The 18,927-nt window shown below is 42.1% G+C and overlaps 1 protein-coding gene across 1 annotated transcript in view; it reads left to right on the top strand.

Moving 5' to 3' along the window:
* Positions 1–18,671, top strand: part of LRGUK (leucine rich repeats and guanylate kinase domain containing) — a 105,978-nt gene extending 87,307 nt beyond the window's left edge. The window contains exons 17-20 of the mRNA XM_023753544.1: positions 6,134–6,222; positions 7,322–7,435; positions 13,623–13,741; positions 18,420–18,671. Coding sequence (XP_023609312.1) covers positions 6,134–6,222; positions 7,322–7,435; positions 13,623–13,741; positions 18,420–18,562 — 465 coding nt within the window. The 3' untranslated portion in view covers positions 18,563–18,671. The remainder of the gene's footprint in view (positions 1–6,133; positions 6,223–7,321; positions 7,436–13,622; positions 13,742–18,419) is intronic.
* Positions 18,672–18,927: the final 256 nt, after the last annotated feature.

The raw sequence follows: 18,927 nt of genomic DNA, 5'->3' as shown, positions 1-18,927 counted from the left end.
TGCTGTTGCAAATGGTAAGAATTCCTTCTTTTTTACAGCAGCATAGTATTCCATCGTGTAGATGTACCACAATTTTCTAATCCATTCATCTGCTGATGGGCACTTAGGCTGTTTCCAGATCTTAGTTATGGTAAATTGTGCTGCTGTGAACATAGGGGTGCACATATCCTTTCTGATTGGTGTTTCTGGTTTCTTGGGATATATTCCTAGAAGTGGGATCACAGGGTCAAATGGGAGTTCCATTTTTAACTTTTTGAGGAAACTCCATACTGTCTTCCATAGTGGCTGCACCAGTCTGCATTCCCACCAGCAGTGCACGAGTGTTCCTTTTTCTCCACATCCACTCCAGCACTTGTCGTTTGTTGATTTGTTGATGATAGCCTTATTTCTTTTTTTTTTATTTTTCGCTAAAAGTATTACAAAGGGTATTACATAAGTGTCCTTTTTTTCCCCCCCACCCTTGACAAGCCCCTGCCCTCCCTTACCCCCCAGTGTCTTATGTCCATTAGTTATGGTTATATGGATGCATACAAGTCCTTCGGTTGATCTCTTACTCCCCTCCCTCTTGTCCCCCAACCCTCCCTGGCCTTCCCACTGCAGTCCGACAATCGGTTTGAGGCAGCTCTGCCACTGTATTTATTATTGTTTGAAAGTTTATAATGGTCTTAATTATCCATGAAAGAGTGAGATCATGTGGTATTTTTCCTTCATTGACTGGATAGCCTTATTTCTTAAACAGAATTTTCTTTTTAGGTGTGAGTTAAAAATGCACAGCTCCTTTTTTTACTGCTGCAAAAAATATATAACAAGCATATACAGTGAGAAGTTTCTTTGTATGACACTCACATGTGCAGGCGGCTGCAGCTAAGTTCTTGTGTTTTACTTGTCAGATATCACTGTGCTCACTTGCCCTCCCTGAGAGCAGCCCGACCCCCGCTGCACGGCTGGCTCCCGGGAAGCACACGAGGAGGTTATGATGGCTTCGTGAAGGCTCCTTGCTCTGGAATTATTGCGACTAGGTCTTTGCCTTCTGGAAGTAGCTCGATTGTCTGAATTTCAACTGTATCTGTTTCTTCAACAAGCTCCTCTGGCCTCTTTAGGGGACACCCTTACTGTGAAGCAGGCCACATTACCCCAAGCCAATTCTTTAGAAAAAAAAATGCTGAATGCCCAATTCATTCAAAGCCAGCGTGGCAAATGCATGTGTGTGGCAGATAAGGCGGCACCGTTTTATAAAGTGCCCAGTGAGAAGCGGATCTGTGGTGACAGAATAGTGGGCACCTAACATCTACTTGGCGCTATTTCCTTTCAAAACTGTGAGGAGGTCAGCTCAGGGGCTCACCCAGGATTACGCAGCTTAGGAGGGTCTATTTTGACGCCAAAAGAAAAGTGCGTTCTTCTCCTCAGGTGCATTTTTCAGTGCACAGGGCTCAGCGCCGTTATTAGCTGGGGTAACGTATAAGGAAATGCTTCTCTGACCTGCCACTGGGTTGCCAAGTGGGACGGCTCATATAAGATCAGCCGTCCAAACGCTTTTTTAAAGACAAAAAATTGGTGACCTATTAATTTTAAAATATCATTTATGATATTGATTTATGCACAGCATAGTGAAGGGTATCCACCCGCTGCATTTTTTATCCTTACTGAAATTATTGTACCTTTGGCCAGTGAGAGCCTCTTCAGGTTGCTCCTGTGTCCTTGTAACATGATCATAAGATTGTCTATGCTCTTTTGCTCGCTACCTGTCCCATGGGGCAGTCATTGTTTCTAGGCCTCTTTTGTGGATAAAATATTTCATGAGTTCGCGTTAATATTTCCAATTCAGATTCAAGACTTCAGGATTTTTATCTATCTTCTTCTATATCGATTACATATATTTTTTTCTGCCACATTGAGAATCCTGATTCTGAAAGACATAAATGATAAAATTATACTATCTCATTACATTTTTTATTTTTATGCCCATTACACACACAGTAGCCTCAGAATAACAATAATATTACCAGCACCCAATATTTTCGATGATATTATATCTGCACTATCAGAGCATATTGTCATTATACACCTGCTCCCCTTTAACTTTCATTTTGTCTTAGTTCTCAAATCTGTAGATACGTAATACTCATTATTAGAATCTAGGCAAATGTCTCGCTAGCTGTTCTGTTATCTAAGCTAATTCTGTAGTAGATATAGAAAGGGCTATGGTAACAGTATTTCCGGAACTTTTACCTGTTGCTAACAGTCTGTTGTACTATTGTACTTTTTAGTTGAACTGAGTTTTTTATTATCTATCCTGTTTCCTTGTTTTGGTTTACTCTGTCAAGGACCCTTATGGTTTATGTGTTGGGTCTTCTTTGTTTATCTTAAATATTTGTCTTTTTCTCTTGAATCCTTTTCATTCATTCATTCATTCATTTTTAGTTTAAAAACTTCTCTCCATTTACTTTCTACTTAAGACATTATTTGTTGTGCTCATTCACTCCTGTATCCTTTCTAGTTTAGTTTTTGTTTCTAAGGTGATTTTTTCCCCTCCTATTTCTAAGTCTTTTCTGAGTTCTGTCACCTCATTTCTGAGTGTGTAACATTGTAATTTATCTGTTCCTCTAATGCAGTGGTCAGCAAACTACGGCCCGCGAGCCACATGCGGCTCTTTGGCCCCTTGAGTGTGGCTCTTCCTAAGCCTTAGGAGTCCCCTAATTAATTTAATAACAATGTACCTACCTATATAGTTTAAGTTTAAAAAATTTGGCTCTCAAAAGAAATTTCAATTGTTGTACTGTTGATATTTGGTTCTGTTGACTAATGAGTTTGCCAACCACTGCTCTAATGTGTTGTGTCATTGTCTGAATGCCTTTTAGTTTATTTTGAAATAGTGGAATATGAACTTTACCTGTTTTATGAGCAAGCTTTCATTGTATGTAGAGGTGTTATTCTACTCCAGCGATTCTCAACCTGTGGGTCGCGACCCCTTTGGCGGTCGAACGACCCTTTCACAGGGGTCGCCTAAGACCATCCTGCATATCAGATATTTACATTACGATTCATAACAGTAGCAACATTACAGTTATGAAGTAGCAACGAAAATAATTTTATGGTTGGGTCACAACATGAGGAACTGTATTTAAAGGGCCAGAAGGTTGAGAATCACTGTTCTACTCCTTGCCTCTTTTTTCTTATAATAACTTTGTATGGGGCTTGACCAGAAAATTTCTCATTTTTATGTGAAATTCGTTTTCTCAAGCTTTTAGGTTTCTTCAAAGGGTGATGAAATATAAATGATGTTCTTCCTGAGACTCCCTGGTTCTGCTTCCCTCTCCCCCTTTGGTGTAGACTTGCTCTTTCCTTTGTCTCTGTTGACTCTGTCCTAATAATTGTATTCCATTCCCACAGCTTTCCTTCAGCGTGAGGCCCCCTTAGAAGGGGGAACCCCAGTGGGTCACTCTCAAGAATTCACAGTTGATCCAGCTCCTTTGGAACTTACTGTGGACCCCTTACTCTTACCACTACCGGAGTGGAACAGCCCCTGCCGTGTTTCCGCTGGGCTTCCCACAGCCTCCTCCTGTGCTTCCCAGGGGTTACCTCTGATCTGTTTTGGAGGTTCTCCTGTTCTCAGCTCTTTTAGTCACTGTCCTGTCCCTTCCTGCGGCTTCCTCTGCATGGAAACCTGTACCATGCGGTTTGGGGGGCTATTATCACTTGTATTTGGAGCTTGAGGTGATACCTTTTCACCTTGTTTTCTTACATGTCTTGAAACATCTTTTATTTTACTATATAGTTTCTATATCTATTTTCAGATGGGGATTCTGGAAGATCCAAAAGCTGTGCATCCACTACCACTGGCATCTTCCCAGTCATGATATAATTAAAAGCATGCATCAGTATAGGGAAAAAATAAGGATGGTAGAGAGCAGTGGTTCTCAACCTGTAGGTTGTGACCCCTTTGGGGGTCGAACGACCCTTTCACAGGGGTCACCTAAGACCATCGGAAAACACATATATAATTATTGTTTTTTGTGATTAATCACTATGCTTTAATTATGTTCAATTTGTAACAATGAAATTGGGGGTCACCACAACATGAGGAACTGTATTAAAGGGTCGCGGCATTAGGAAGGTTGAGAACCACTGGTATAGAGTGAAATCACAACAGTAAATGAAGTATATACAAGTATAGAATGATTCGAGGAAGAAGACTAAATTAATATGAGAGTAGGGCAGCAGATTTGGAATCTATTTAGTAATTTTATAGTAATATGAAACAATATAGACATATCCGTGGAGTTACTTAAATATATCGTTTTTAAATGGTGAAATTTCAACAGTGTGTTCCTTTCTTATCCCATTCCGGACCCCTCCCTCCTGCCCAATAGACATTTTCCCCTCATCCTGCTTACACAGAACCTCAGAGCTGATGGTCAGGGAAACACTAAAAGGTCTTGGCAATCAAACATTCCCCAGAGAGCCATGTTCAGGGAGACCACATGATAGCTCTCAAAAGTCATGATTTCCACAGCTAGCCACGGCTGAGAGCAAATTCTAGTCCAGATTATAGAGAGCAGTAAACATTATTTATCTTCCCAAATTTACATAATTTACATTAAAAATATTTGTTGAGCCCCTGCTTTGTGCTAAGGCCTGTGTGCATGTGCCGGGGAGACAGGGGGGCTTCTGGTCTCCAGGGTGGAACTGCTGCCCAGAGATGCTCGCTGTGTCAATCTTGGCGTCCGGCAGAGCAGAGCCACTCCTGCAGGTAAGTCTTTGCAATGCCGACATGTCTTTAGAGCAGTGATGGCGAACCTTTTGAGCTTGGCGTGTCCGCATTTTGAAAAACCCTCACTTAACTCTGGTGCCGTGTCACATGTAGAAATTTTTTGATATTTGCAACCATAGTGAAACAAAGACTTATATTTTTTATATTTATTTTATATATTTAAATGCCATTTAACAAAGAAAAATCAACCCAAAAAATGAGTTCACGTGTCACCTCTGACACGCATGTCATAGGTTCGCCATCACTGCTTTAGAACCACACCAACTTAATCCTTAACACTGGATTCTTAAAAATGTCCTCAAAGACAGGCAAACTCTCGAAGTTATGCCGGCCCCCAAGGCTGAGCAGGTGGGGAGCCTGGAGTTGTGGGCTCCTCACCATTAGCTATGGCCTGGGTTCTTTCACTGACATGCTTGTTTGTGGTTATTTCCTATACGATTTTAATAGAATATCAATTTATAAAGGAGCCTGGTAAGGGCATTAAAATAAAAAGTCAGGTTTATTTCAGCTTTAGTTACTGCAAGCAAATATTAGTGTCTTTTAAATGCACTTGCTGTTTAAATAAATGTTAATATAAATCCCTTTATCAATGCATAGGTTTTTTATGTAAAACAAATAAGCACTTGCCAATTTATATTTGTGTCAGTTAAGAATTTTATACATTAACTTTGGCTAAAGTGAAGAAATCCAGTGCATGGACAGTTGCTCAACAGGCCCACACCCCATCGGACCATCTGTGTGTAAACACATGTACTGTTTACAAAACAGCATGAGCTATCTTTTCTTTTTTTCTCCATCTTCTTAAATCGCCTTTTACCACCAGGTCATGCTCCTTTTGAATGCTGAGACTGTGTCTTTATATCTCTGTATCCCCATCAAATGCTTACTAAGGATTTAGTGATGGTGACAGTGACGTTGGTGAAACACAGGAGAAAGACGTCGCCATTTGTCCTGTTTCCGGATCACGTGTCAACATTGTTGGATATAGTCAGCCTGTTACTCTGTGTGACACCTGGGAAAACTAAAAGGACAATAATAATCTGGATCCTTGAGAGAGAGTCTCATTGAAAAGATAAAAGTATAAACATGAAATGTGACCAAAATTTTTCTACATTATTCAGATGTCATATATTTATATATTAAATTGCAGTCTCCATAAAAGTATTCTGATTTTAGTTATAAAGTTACCCCCCCCACACACACACTGAACAAATAACAATTGTTTTTTAGGCCTATCTACTTTTCCTTTTTCTTTTCACATATTTGGCAATCTCTAGTAAGAAGAGAAATGATTATAGCTCTTTTACTCACTTGACATGTTTTTAACATCAGTATAATTTTCTGATGCTGTTTCTTGCGTAGGAAGAAAATTCTATGGAGAGACAGTACGAGGCAGCCCGGCAGGCCCTAATGGGGAAGACACCTCCTCATTTTACATTCCTGTTTCAAAGGTAGCGACTTACCACGTTTATTTATACCTGGGCATCTTTAGATTGATTTTCTCGTATCGAAATAGAGCAGATGAATCCTAAATGATCAACATAAACTTGGACCTCTATACTAAAATGAACCCAGTGGTTCCAGATAAAAAGGCCATTTAAAGTTGTTTGAAATCATAGTTCTTTTTATTGTCTGTAATTTTAAGCTATCTGTTGAAAACTTTTTAACCAACATAAATAATACATGTGTCTATTTGTCTGCTCTATAAAACGTGATTAATTTTCCCCACATTGGGAGGCTCTCTTTGGTTCATCTGATTCACAGGACAGGCTGTGTGGTATTCACAAAGTTCTGGGGGTTAGGAGGGTGGTGGCCAGATGATAGGCAGTGGTCCCCAGAGCAGCTACAACTGGGCCTGTATGACCTCTGACTAACAGGGTGGCCTTGCTGGTTAAAGCACTGTAGACAGAGAAACTCAGCAGTTTTAAATATGAGCTCCAAATGGGTCATGCTGGGACAGATAGGTGCTTTGGATTTGCCTACATTTATATGCAATTGAGCTACTGTGCACACAGCAACTCTAGTTAGCAAGTCTGGGGTGAATGGCAAACTGTAGGATTTATTCCCTAAAAATGGTTAATGATTCTTTCAAGTCACTCTTGGAAAACAGGCTAGTATAGAAGAAAAAAGAAATATTTTATACTCAATTTCAGGTGAGAGTATAATATTAGAATTTTTAGAAATATTTAATTGTGCTATTTCAAAGCATTAGATTACAAAGGAATGGAAAATATCTACTTCCATTTTTATAGTCATTGGTATATTGCTGGGCCTCACATAACTAGTAGACTAGGGTTTATAATATAGTACATTCTGATCAGTAGAAAAATAATTTGGTTTCGTGGAAAAGGAATATTTATAGCAACACAAATTTGCTTAATCTACAAATTGGAATGTAATAATGCCAGCTTTGAGGTACATGTTTATGAGGGGTTTTATTGATATTTGTACTCATGTGGAATGTAATAGTCAGTGTTTACGTATTACATGTTTTATAATACTTGGTATAATTACAAAATTCTTTACATTTTTTGTTATTTCTAATTTCAGGGGTTCAGTACCAGCACCTCTCAACAATACATATTATGCCTCAGTTTCAGAACTACAGAAAGTTTTTGAGGTTTGTGAAGAGTCTTCTAAAATTCCCTCTGGCTATGGAAAGAGGTGAGTTGAGTTTTATTGGATGGAATCGGTTATTTTCTACTGGTCAGTTTAAGCCAGGGGTGGGCAAACTTTTTGACTCAAGGGCCACAATGGGTTCTTAAACTGGACCGGAGGGCCGGAACAAAAGCATGGATGGAGTGTTTGAGTGAACTAATATAAATTCAAAGTAAACATCATTACATAAAAGGGTACAGTCTTTTTTTTTTTAGTTTTATTCATTTCAAACGGGCCGGATCCGGCCCGCGGGCCATAGTTTGCCCACGGCTGGTTTAAGCTAATGGCACTCGTCCCTCGGCTTCAAACACATCCTGAATCTTGGAAGCAGGGCCCCACCTGCCACCATGGAATTTGAATGAGAGAGGCTGGCCCTCTGGGGAGGATACAGGCATATAAGCTAGGTCCACACGATGGGAAGCCTCTCTCTGGAACTCTGGATCTCGAGGGAGTGATCACATGATGCAGCGACAGTTAGAGGTCATTCAAGTCGCCAGTGGTAGAAGAATCAGAATCTACTGGGAAGTACAAGCAATGGTGTCTACCAGTCTCTTCCTGTATCGTGACTCAGCTGTGTTTTGGCACCTACCTTACCTTGGTTTCTGCCTCATTAAGCCTGGTTCTCTAGTTTTCTTTTTTTTTTTTTTAATATATTTTATTGATTTTTTACAGAGAGGAAGGGAGAGGGATAGAGAGTTAGAAACATCGATGAGAGAGAAACATCGATCAGCTGCCTCCTGCACACTCCCCACTGGGGATGTGCCTGCAACCAAGGTACATGCCCTTGACCGGAATCGAGCCTGGGACCCTTGAGTTCGCAGGCTGACACTCTATCCACTGAGCCAAACTGGTCAGGGCGGGTTCTCTAGTTTTCCACCAAATCTCTAAACTACCCAACAGCTTTTCAATACCTCTCTTTGTAATATTCAAATTAGCCAAAGTTGGTGTCCGTAATTCACAGTCAACATCTCTGGTTGGTACAATGCTATATTTCAAAACGTTTACTAGCTCATGTCCAACATACAAAATGCCCTTTCAGGGTTCCAGTGCATAATATGTCAAAGTGTGGTTCAAAACCTGCCTATGTAGCCCAGCCGGTATGGCTCAGTAGTTTGAGTGTCAACCTATGAACCAGGAGGTCATGGTTTGATTCCCGGTCAGGGCACATGCCTGGGCTGCGGGCTCAGTCCCCAGTAGGGAGTGTGAAGGAGGCAGCCTGATCAATGATTCACTCTCATCATTGATGTTTCTATCTTTCTCTCCTCTCCCTTCTTCTCTGAAATCAATAAAAATATATTGTAAAAAAAGCGAAAAAACCAAAACCTGACTATGTATAAGTTGAGGACTCCATGTAGACCACAGCAGACCCTGCTCTGCTGATTTCAGCGCGTGGTTTTGGTGGGCATTCTCCTGCACTGTTTCTACTTCAGCTGGACCTGCCACACTGGCCCTCTCTCTTGTAGGCCTTGAATCCAAGCTTCCCAGCAAAGATCTCGCTGGCTGAGTCAGTCACCATTTACTATGAGGTGCCACTCTTGGGTAGAAGTCTCTAGCCAGGGCCCTCGTAGGTAACAGGCTGGCTTATAAGTTGATTGCCCCCATGTCAAGCGCCCATCCTTGTCCAGTCATCTGTAGCCAGACCAGTGGCAGAGAACTGAGGAAAGAACTCTTCAGAAGGGGTCTGTGGGTTTGGCAGTCTCTCTGGCATGTTTGAATACATGGCGACACACTAGACAAAACCTTTGACCGGAAGGAAGTACATTCAAACGTTAACAGTGAGTATTCCTCTAGAATTATGTTCTTTTTATTTATCTCTTTTCTGTACCTTCTAAATTGTCTACACAGGACATACTTTTTATTTTTATATATCCTAAAAGCTATTAAAATTTCATGAGAATTTGATGAAATATTCAAAAAATGGTCCTTTATATACAATTGAGTTTCTCATAATGCTCTATATGTTAAAAAAAAATTAGTTACATATAAATCAGGGCCTATAACATAATGATAAGTGTTAAAAGTCAAATGCAAATGCATATCCAGCAAAATGGAGGTTCTAAAAATATTTGTGTAGTACAGAAAAAAATAACACTGGAAAGAAATATACCAAGATTTCATCAGTTACTATCTTTTAGTGATGGGATTATGGCCAATTTTAATTTTCTTTCTTCTTCTCCATATCTTCAACAATGAGCATTTTATAATTTTCAAAGCATTCATATAAATTTTTAAAGTTATTTTAAAAGTCTGCCACACAAAGGGATATTTTTTGATGGTGATGTGTCATAATGAGAATTTAAAAATGAGTAATACTTTCCTTCGTTTCTGAGTTTTATTGTTGTAACACTTTGGGTTTCCTTCACTAATTTAATGACGAGAAATAACTGTCACTTCTAAGTGGTCCGCCCCCATCTGCACATTTCAATAGATACTAGAGACTGGCATTACGATTAGCTAATTAGCTTTCCGTGACAGTGTTGAAACTGTGGATCTCTGGGGATTTATTGAAGCTCTGAGTTTTTAGTACAGTGAGGCAGGTGGATGGGAATACAGTGAGAAAGAGAATGTCTTAGTTGAGGCTGCTGTAACAAATTGCTACAGACAGGGCGGCATAACTAACAGTTATTTCTCACAGCTCTGGAGGCTCAGAAGTCTGCGATCAGGCTGCCAGGGTGGCCAGGTTCTGAGGAGGGTCCCCTTCCTGGTTTGCAGATAACCGTCTCCTTGCTGTGTCCTCACAGGGCGGAAAACAGAGAGAGGAAGCAAGCTGTCTCGTGTCTCTTCTTTTGAGGGCACTGATCCCATTCACGAGGGCTTCACCTCCTGACAGAGTCACCTCCCAAAGGCCCCCCACCCTCTTATGCTGTGACATTGGGGGTTAGGATTGCAACACATGGATTTTGGGGAGGGAACACAACATTCAGTCCTTAGCAGAAGGAAAAAAATGCCTAATAGGCTGCAGTGGACTATGTATACATCACCTGTGCCCCTGGTGACAGGGACTTGTCACTCAAGTCTGACCCTTCATATATGGTGATACTGATATGTCTTTCAACTCCACCATGTTTGACTTCTGACTTTCTTTCAGAGCATTTTCACTTCATGCTTGCTTTGATACAAAGGAAAAGTAATTGTTGAAAGGCAGAACTTGTTCTGTTATCCCTTTTTTAATGTGTGTTTTAAGTGAAAAGATATCCAAAAATCACAACATGTGTTGCCGGTTGAATTGTGTCCCTTAAAAATTCATATGTTGGGACCCTAACTCCCAGTACCTACGAATGTGTGACCTTATTTGGAAATAGGGTCATTGCAGGTATAATTAATTGAGGTGTGGTCATACTGCAGTAGGGTGAACCCTGATTTCATATGATTGGTGTCCATATAAAAGAGGAAATCTGGTACAGACACACAGGGAGAGAGCTGGGGTGATGCAGAAGCCCAGGAAATAGAAGATTGCCTCAAACCACCAGAAGCTAGGGGTGAGGCCTGGACTTGATTATCCCTCACAGCCCCGCTGACACATTGATCTCTGACTTTTAGATTCCAGAGCTGTGAGACAATAAATTTCAACCACTCAGTTCACAGCACTTTGTTATGCCAAACCTAGAAAACTAGTACCATATCTATTACTAAAACCCACTGAGATTTTTCTTGCTACTTTCTTTCTATGTTCCCTTCAACGTACTACATTCATATTCTTAGGAATTTGGCCATAAACTATGGATTATTGTCTTTCACTAAAGAGGGAAGAACATCTTTATGCTTCTGTGGGTTGGAATAAAAGGTCTAGCCCATAAAACATAAATGCATCTGAGACTGAACTTAAGGGGCAGGACTCAGTCTAGTTATACTTCTGGAGAGAAGATCCCAGGCCTGGCTTAACGGCATTTCTCCACTGCCAGGAGTAGAGCTGTTCAGTCACCGGAAAACCCAGGTGTTGACAGTGTTGGTCTCGCCAAGGTTATCCTTCTCTAGGAAGTGCTTCCTGTGTGAGCAAGACATTGGGAAACAAGAGCTTCTAGGAGCTTGGGTGTCCGACCGGAAGGGGCCTAGCACTCTGAGGAGGTTCCAAACGCTGTTGTCTAGCAAAAGACCCAAGAGCTCAGTCCAAGAGTGATCTCCTTCATTAAGAAAGCAATTCAACTTTACTATCAGTTGATAACAAGTAATCAAAACTTCTAAGCAGAACCCCTGGGTGCAGGGAGATTGGACTATCTCTGGGTAGGAATATTGGCGTCACCCAGCCTTTGCTATAGTTGATAGGGAGCTCAGGTCCAGCAAAGGCAGGTGTCCGTGCTCAGCTGGATGGGAGCTTTCCAGGAAAGCCGGTGCTGGATTCCAGCCATGAACTACCACCCAAGAGCTGCAGCCTCTGCTTGCCATTCAAACATCACACAGGCAGTGAGCTTGGGCCCACATTGGATGTGTCACCCACTACGTTTCCTCCTGGGTCGAGGACAGGCCCAGAAAGCTAACTCTGCTTCCAGCAGTAGAGCCCCGAACTCCTGAAGACTCATCAAGACTTCTACCCATTTTTGTCACAATATCATCCTGGTTGACATTTAAATGGCAGGCTTTATCTTGAACAGACTCAATTGCTATCAGCCTTTGCTACTGCCAGATATGTGTATAAATGTGGGATGTGAGCAAGTGGAGGTCAACTTGAACTTGATCCTTGGAACGTATTTTTTTGCAGAGATAGGAATCATTACGTGGAACTATAGAGGAGAAAGAATAATCACAGCCAACTACTGGCCTCTGCAGTAAACAATAATCTATTAATTTTCAACATTTTAACTCAGCCTTCGGCTAAATCTAAAATTTAACATTGACAGTGAAAAGTGGAACTCTGAGGACAAAGTTTAGGACGTGGAGGTGGAAGGTCAATATATACCATCTGTTGTTGATGGAACAAGAGGTGGAGGTATTAAATAGGATACGTGAAGATGAAGATCTGACAGATGGAGCAACTGAAAATAGGTTAGAACTGTTCTGGGAGGAAAAGTCGGGGGAGTGTTATTAAGTGAGCTAAACCCTTCCCAGTCAGAGTGGAAATCCATGTCTCCCAAAGGTGTGTCTAAAGCTGATACATCAATAATGTTAGTAACATATTTAGAAATCAGAAGGTTATTACCAGGACATCTAAGCACAGACATGGTCAAGAAATGGTTGGCTTTCAGGAGAAAGAAATTGGGGTGAGTATTGCTTTTTTTAAATAAGCCCTTCTGTATAATATGACTTAGTTTTAATTATATTCATACGGTAGGTTGATTAAAGTGTTAATGAAATATTTTTTGCAGAAATGAGAGAAAATCACAGATGAAAAGATGAATATATTTTTTATGATTTAAACATCTTAAGTTTCTCTAGGTTCAAAATAAAATTAAAAGGAAAACAGCAAGCTCTTTAAAATACAACAAAAGAGTTGGCATTCCGTATATAAAGAGTTCACACAAACTGATATGGAAAACACGAACATCCTCAAAGGATAAATGAGGAAAAATAAACAGTTTACAAAGTACGGGAGACATGCTAGTTCATCAATACAAGAAATAACGTTCCATCTTGCTGTGGATGAAGCTCAACCACTCACAGTGCTCTGCTGGGTGAGCCACGAAGGGAGGGCTGCCTCCCCTGAGAGGTAGCCACGGAGCAGGTGACTCGCGCAAGAAGAGCAACAGGGCGGGAGGAAGTGCACTGCCAGACGCAGGAACTTCAGGCACCCAGTCCACACCCCCACCTTATCCTAAGAGCCGGATGAAATCACAGTCCCCAAACTAGCGTCAGACGGGCCCAATGTGTGGTCCAGGTCAGGCCACCTGACATGCTTTCCTTCTCTCTCTCCTTGAAGGAGCAGGAGCCACTGTACATAAGTTGCACTTGATTGTAAAGTCCTAGAAATGAGGGCCTGTGCCTTACCGATCTAGTTTTATACTCCAGCACCTATCCCAATGTCCTCAGTTATGTTTTGTATAATAGATGAGAAGTTTATGCTGATCTACACAGTACTTTATGTCAGCTGCTATCTAGGGTCTTGCTACAGATACCAGTGAAAACTTGAGCTCCACAGAGACTTGTTCGCAGACTCCTGACAGGGCTTGATAAAGGTAACCCGGTGAAGTCATGGGCATAGGTTGCGTGGCCACTAGTAGTTTTTCGTCTAACAGGTATCATTCATTTTTTCAATTTTCAGCAACAAGGATACCCATGCTGGGAAGTACTCTGCATTGTTTCAGTCTTGTCCATGGTTAAAAGACTTGCCTTTTAAGCCTCCAGAAATACGTGATATCAAGGAAGATTGGACCCTTAAAGGTAGGAGTCGTTTTACAACTGGTTCTCATATAAATAGTAAAATTATAATTATATGTATTGCTTACCCTTTTTCTGGCTGTTACGGATTTTTTTAAACTAAATGAGTGTTTTAAGTCAGCACCTCTCCTTGTAGGTAGGGTGGGTTATTTGCCTCATCATTATACATGAGAAACAAACTTCAGAAAGGTCACACAGCTACTTAGAGTGGACGCTGCTGCCCCCCCCCACCTGACCATACCACTTGCAGGGGTCTTCTAGGGTGAGGGGCAGGTGCTCTCTGGAGGAGAGATGACTTGGGATCCCCCTTTGACAAGCGGGGCTCCTTTGAGTGAAGGTGAAGAGAAGCATGGAAGGTTTCAGGCTGCTGGCTGCTCTGGGAGAATGCCGAGGCTGTTAGGGTTGAAGGATCTGGCCCAGTCTAACTCACCCCCCTCACTTCACACACTTTTTGCCCGTTGCTCCCCAACACACATGTGAATGCATATCTTCATGTGCAGACATATGGTCATTGCATTTTTGTCTCTGGGCTCAGTGCAATGTTCATAAATGACAGTGAGTAAAGACCTTGAACAGTGTGAGGAAATTGAAGCGTTAGAGATGAAAATGGGCAAATGGGAAAGTAACCCCATGTTGGGATAGAAGCTGGGGTTCTGTGCGCGACTGATGGAGGAACGAGTAGATGGCGGGAATTCTCTAGGACCTGGAGGCCAGGACGGAGCCACTGTCTGTAGCCTGAGGTGGGGGTGGGATGTTCTGCCGGAGTCCAGAAGCGGCAAGTGAGGATCCCTGCTTGCTCAGGTGACCAGGGGAACCAGAAACAGAATATAGACTTGTTAGGTTGCCAGGGACAAGAGGACACATGGAGGAAGGAAGAGGTTCCTAAAACAGCCATCTTCTAACCCATTCCCTCCTCAGCTGTAGTTAAATTCAGGATCGCTGGCCGAGATAAGACATCTTCAAGGATTTTACACATGAGGGAGGGTGTAAGCAATAAGGATTAGAGTCCCAAGACCAGAGTTGCAGGAAATAATCCCAAATTCTCAAGTAGACACTTCATGTCATCATACAGGAATGGGAAGTATGCTAGGAACCCCTTAAAGGCTGTGACCTGTCACTCTAGTACCTGAGAGTACCCAGGGGCCCTGGACCAAGCATGTCACCACAGCCCATCCTGTCCTGGCTCCCACTGGACAGAGTGCCTCGACCTGTCCCATCTCGTGTGTTCTCCTCTGCCTGTATCCTTGTTCCAAACTTACTAGTAGCCTGGCCAAACAGAGCAAAGTGGGGCTGTTGCCATGGAAAAAACATTGGGTTAGGAATCAGAGGACCTGGGTTCTAGTTCCATTTCTACTATTGTCTGCTGTTGGGCAAATCAGTTCATGTATGAGCCATGAGAATAATAATATCGGTCCTACAGAAATATAGTAATATCCTACATTCTACGTATTACTGTAATATATATATTATAATATAATGTATAATATCATAATATAGGACCAGACAAGATGAATATGGTGTAAGTAAGAAGCAAAGTGCTAGATACCTACGAGGTATTATGATTGTAAATTTTTATACACGCAGCAGAAGTCTGTGATAGTTTCTTCAACGATGGTTTCTGGAGACTTATTCTGTTCCTTTGAATGGGCCATGTTTTCCTGTTTCCTTATATGTCCTGTGATCTTTTGTTGAAAGTTGGGCATTTGAAAAAGCAGCCTCCTTTCCAAGTCTGCAGACTGGTTCTGTGCAGGGGGAGACCTTGGCCAATTAGCAGGGCCCAGGATCAGCCCAGCATGAAGGCTTAGGGTCTTTCCAGTCCTTTTCTGGACATGCACTTTCCATGGGCTTTTTCCCAATTCCTCAGTATACACAGGTGCTTTAAAAAATGTCTTAATTTTCCTAAGAGACTCCTGCTTCTTAGCTGTTCTATTTATTCCTCAATTAGTCAACTCTTGACCCAGGCATCTGTGCATCTATCGCCCCCTTGTGGTTTCCATGGCTTCCTGCGGCTCCCCTAGACTGAGATTCCAACTGTATCACTTTGAACTCAGCTTAGTCACACAGTCACCAGACAGTCCCAGACAGGTGAGAACATTGCTCTACCTTCTGGTTCTCAGGGGGGAACTGGGGACCAGGCCTTCCTCTAAACTGTACTTCAACCCACCAGGGGAGGAGGTGAGACAATTTATAAAATTACCTTGATATTTCTTACCTTTTTAATGTGGCTTTTTCTTGATTGGGCGTTCATTGGTTGCTGTCGGCCTTTGACTGATTTTCAGGGCTCCTATGAAGTTATTTTAGCTGGTCTCCAGTTGTTTATTTAATGCTGCCCTGGAGGAATGAGGGCCTGGCGCTTTCTGGTCTGCCGTCTACCTGAGGTCCTTCACTGGTGGTTTTCTGATCAATCACATCACACTATTGGCTGTTGGTCTATTAAACACTCACATCTTTTTCACATGAATTGCCAAACCAGCAATTCTGTTGTACATTATATGCGGACTTGATTTTTTAAAATGTAAATGCAACTTTCATTTTCATTTTTTTATTTTACTAGAGGCCTGGTGCATGAAATTCATGCACTGGGGGGCGGGGTGTCCCTCAGCCTGCCTGCGCCCTCTCAAAGTCCAGGAGCCCTCGGGGGATATGCGGGCCTAAGCCGGCAGTCAGACATCCTTAATGCGGCCGCGGAGGCAGGAGAGGCTCCTGCCACTGCCACTGCACTTGCCAGCCATGAACCCAGCTTCTGGCTGAACGGCATTCCCCCTGTGAGAGCACACTGACCACAAGGGGGCAGCTCCTGCGTTGAGCATCTGCTCCCTGGTTGTCAGTGCACATCATAGCGACCGGTCACTCTGCTGTTTGGTTGATTTGCATATTAGCCTTTTATTATATAGGATTTTTAGCCCCACATTCTAGCTTGATAAGATCACTTTGGGTCTTGATTCATCACCCATATTTACTACTTATAGATTTCTATAAAGCCAGCAAGCATGCCACTTATACCTTTGTCATGGTCACTGTAACATCCAGTGGCCCTGGCCTGGTGGCTCAGTTGGTTAGAGCATCATCTTGACATGCAAAGGTTGCAGGTTCAATTCCCAGTTAGGACACATTCAGGAATCAACCAATAAATGCATTAATAAGTGGAACAATAAATCAATTCTCTTTCTCTCCCTTCCCCCTCTCTCTAAAATCAGTAAATAAAAAATTTTTTAAAATAGGACCCAGGACTTGGCTAAGAAGAGTATCCTGTAACAAGTCTCTAGAGACTCAATTCCAGGCAAAGTCTACATGGTGTGTGATTCTGTTACCCATGTTGGGATTCTTGGGTTCCCTAAGGTAGAAATTGAGAGGAAACCTCAGAGAAGCTTTCAGACAGATTTTATTAAGCTTGTGCTCGAGCATGGGGAGGCCGCACAGAGGAAGGGAAGGTTCTCTGAACTGGCTCAGGGGCCCAGTTCTGCATGGCTGCTTTCAAAAGCTGGGGACAAAGTGGGCTTGCATGAAAAGACGGGCTTTTTGAAAATGGCAGGCAGATTTAGCCTATGGGCTATAGTTTGTTGACCTCTGCCATAGTAAAAGGGAAATTAAGTTCATCAGAAATAATTTTCCTTCACAAATCCTTTTCAACACGTATCTCTCATTATAGTATTTTCTAAATATGCAAGCCATATATATATGCCTAATATGTAAATTGTCCCCTCGGGAGTTCGGGAAACCAGGAGTTCAATCATTCACTATGACGTGCACTGACCACCAGGGTGTGGAGAGGAACGAAGGAAGGCCCCTGCCTGCAGCCAGGGAAGGGAGGCCCTAGCTGGGAGCCGGAAGGTCCCAATCGGCCCTAATCACCAGCCAGGCCTAAGGACCCTACCTGTGCACAAGTTTCGTGCACCGGCCTCTGGTTTCTTTAATAAACTCCAATTTGGTAAAGTTTAGCGTCAGGTATACTGGTTTGTAAATCTTTGTTACCATTTTTTAAATGGCAATATTTTTTGTCTCCAATACTTTTCTCACTCTCATTGATCTTATGACATAGAGATCTTATTATATAGGTCCCTCCATGTTCTCACTCCCATTAGAATGCCCTGCCTCACTTTCTCAGTCTCTACTCCACTGCTTTCTCCCCAGGGAGGATTTGGCTTCTTCTATGGCCACCATGCGTCTGCCTTCAGTCTCTATCGTCCAAACTCCTCTTGCTTAATACAGTCCTCAAAGGAACCTGGCTCCATGGTTCATCCTTGGAGTCTTCATCCTTGGCAAACAGACAACCTTAGAGGGTGGTAGATGAGGTTTCTCTAAGAAGGACTACAAGGCGTGTGTGTGTGTGTGTGCGCGCACACGCGTGTGCACATGCTAAGCCTACTTAGGCGTCATTGTGAAAGAATATGATGCAGGTCACTGTTACCGTAGGTAGGAGCAGCATAGAAGAGCAGCATAGGAATTGCTTGCTGCAGCAACCTCCTGGTCGTTGTGCAAGTCTACACAGCCCAAGGCTTGTCCAATCACACACACGGTATATTCTGAACCTCACCCTCTGTTTTTCTTGTTTGGATATCATATATTCTTTAGTGTTTGTTATAATTCTAAATATTCCGGTGCTTACATCATGTAATGCTTATTTTCTTTGTATAGTGTTGCAAGGTGTTAACTATATGTACTGTATCTTCATGTTTTATAGCACCAAAGAAGATGTCACTTCAGTTTGAAAAAGGGGCTTTGCAACACAGAAGACACACGATATCACTCATCAGTCACCCAGGTTCCAACACCAAACCCATCCTCCCTCCAATCCCTCAGGGCCGGAAGTACACCAGTACTTGACATTGAAAGTACACCATTACTAACATGGAAACCTTGCTCTGATCACATCCATTTCCTGTGTCTCACCTGGCCATGGATCCTGGCTGTTTCTTGCACACCCATCTACCTCCAAAAGAATGTCCTGTATGCCTTAATTTTCTCAATCAATTTCTTTCGTGATTCTCTGAATAGTGTTTATTTTTTATCTAAGTTATTCTTAACTTTTAGAAAAGGAATTTGTTTTCCCCACAGCCATTAATGACTTTTCCAGCTGCTTCCTGCCTGAAAGATCTGATGGCAGAGCCCCCAGGATCTCTGCGTTGCTATGTGCAATGTGATTTTTGTTCTTTGGGATTATTTTTTTTCCTTTTTATTGAATTTATTGA

The sequence above is a fragment of the Myotis lucifugus genome, unplaced genomic scaffold (genome assembly GCF_000147115.1).
Source record: "Myotis lucifugus unplaced genomic scaffold, Myoluc2.0 scaffold_46, whole genome shotgun sequence".
NCBI lineage: Eukaryota > Metazoa > Chordata > Mammalia > Chiroptera > Vespertilionidae > Myotis > Myotis lucifugus.
The sequence above is the reverse complement of the archived record's forward strand: the minus strand, read 5'-3'. Positions and strand labels throughout refer to the sequence as shown.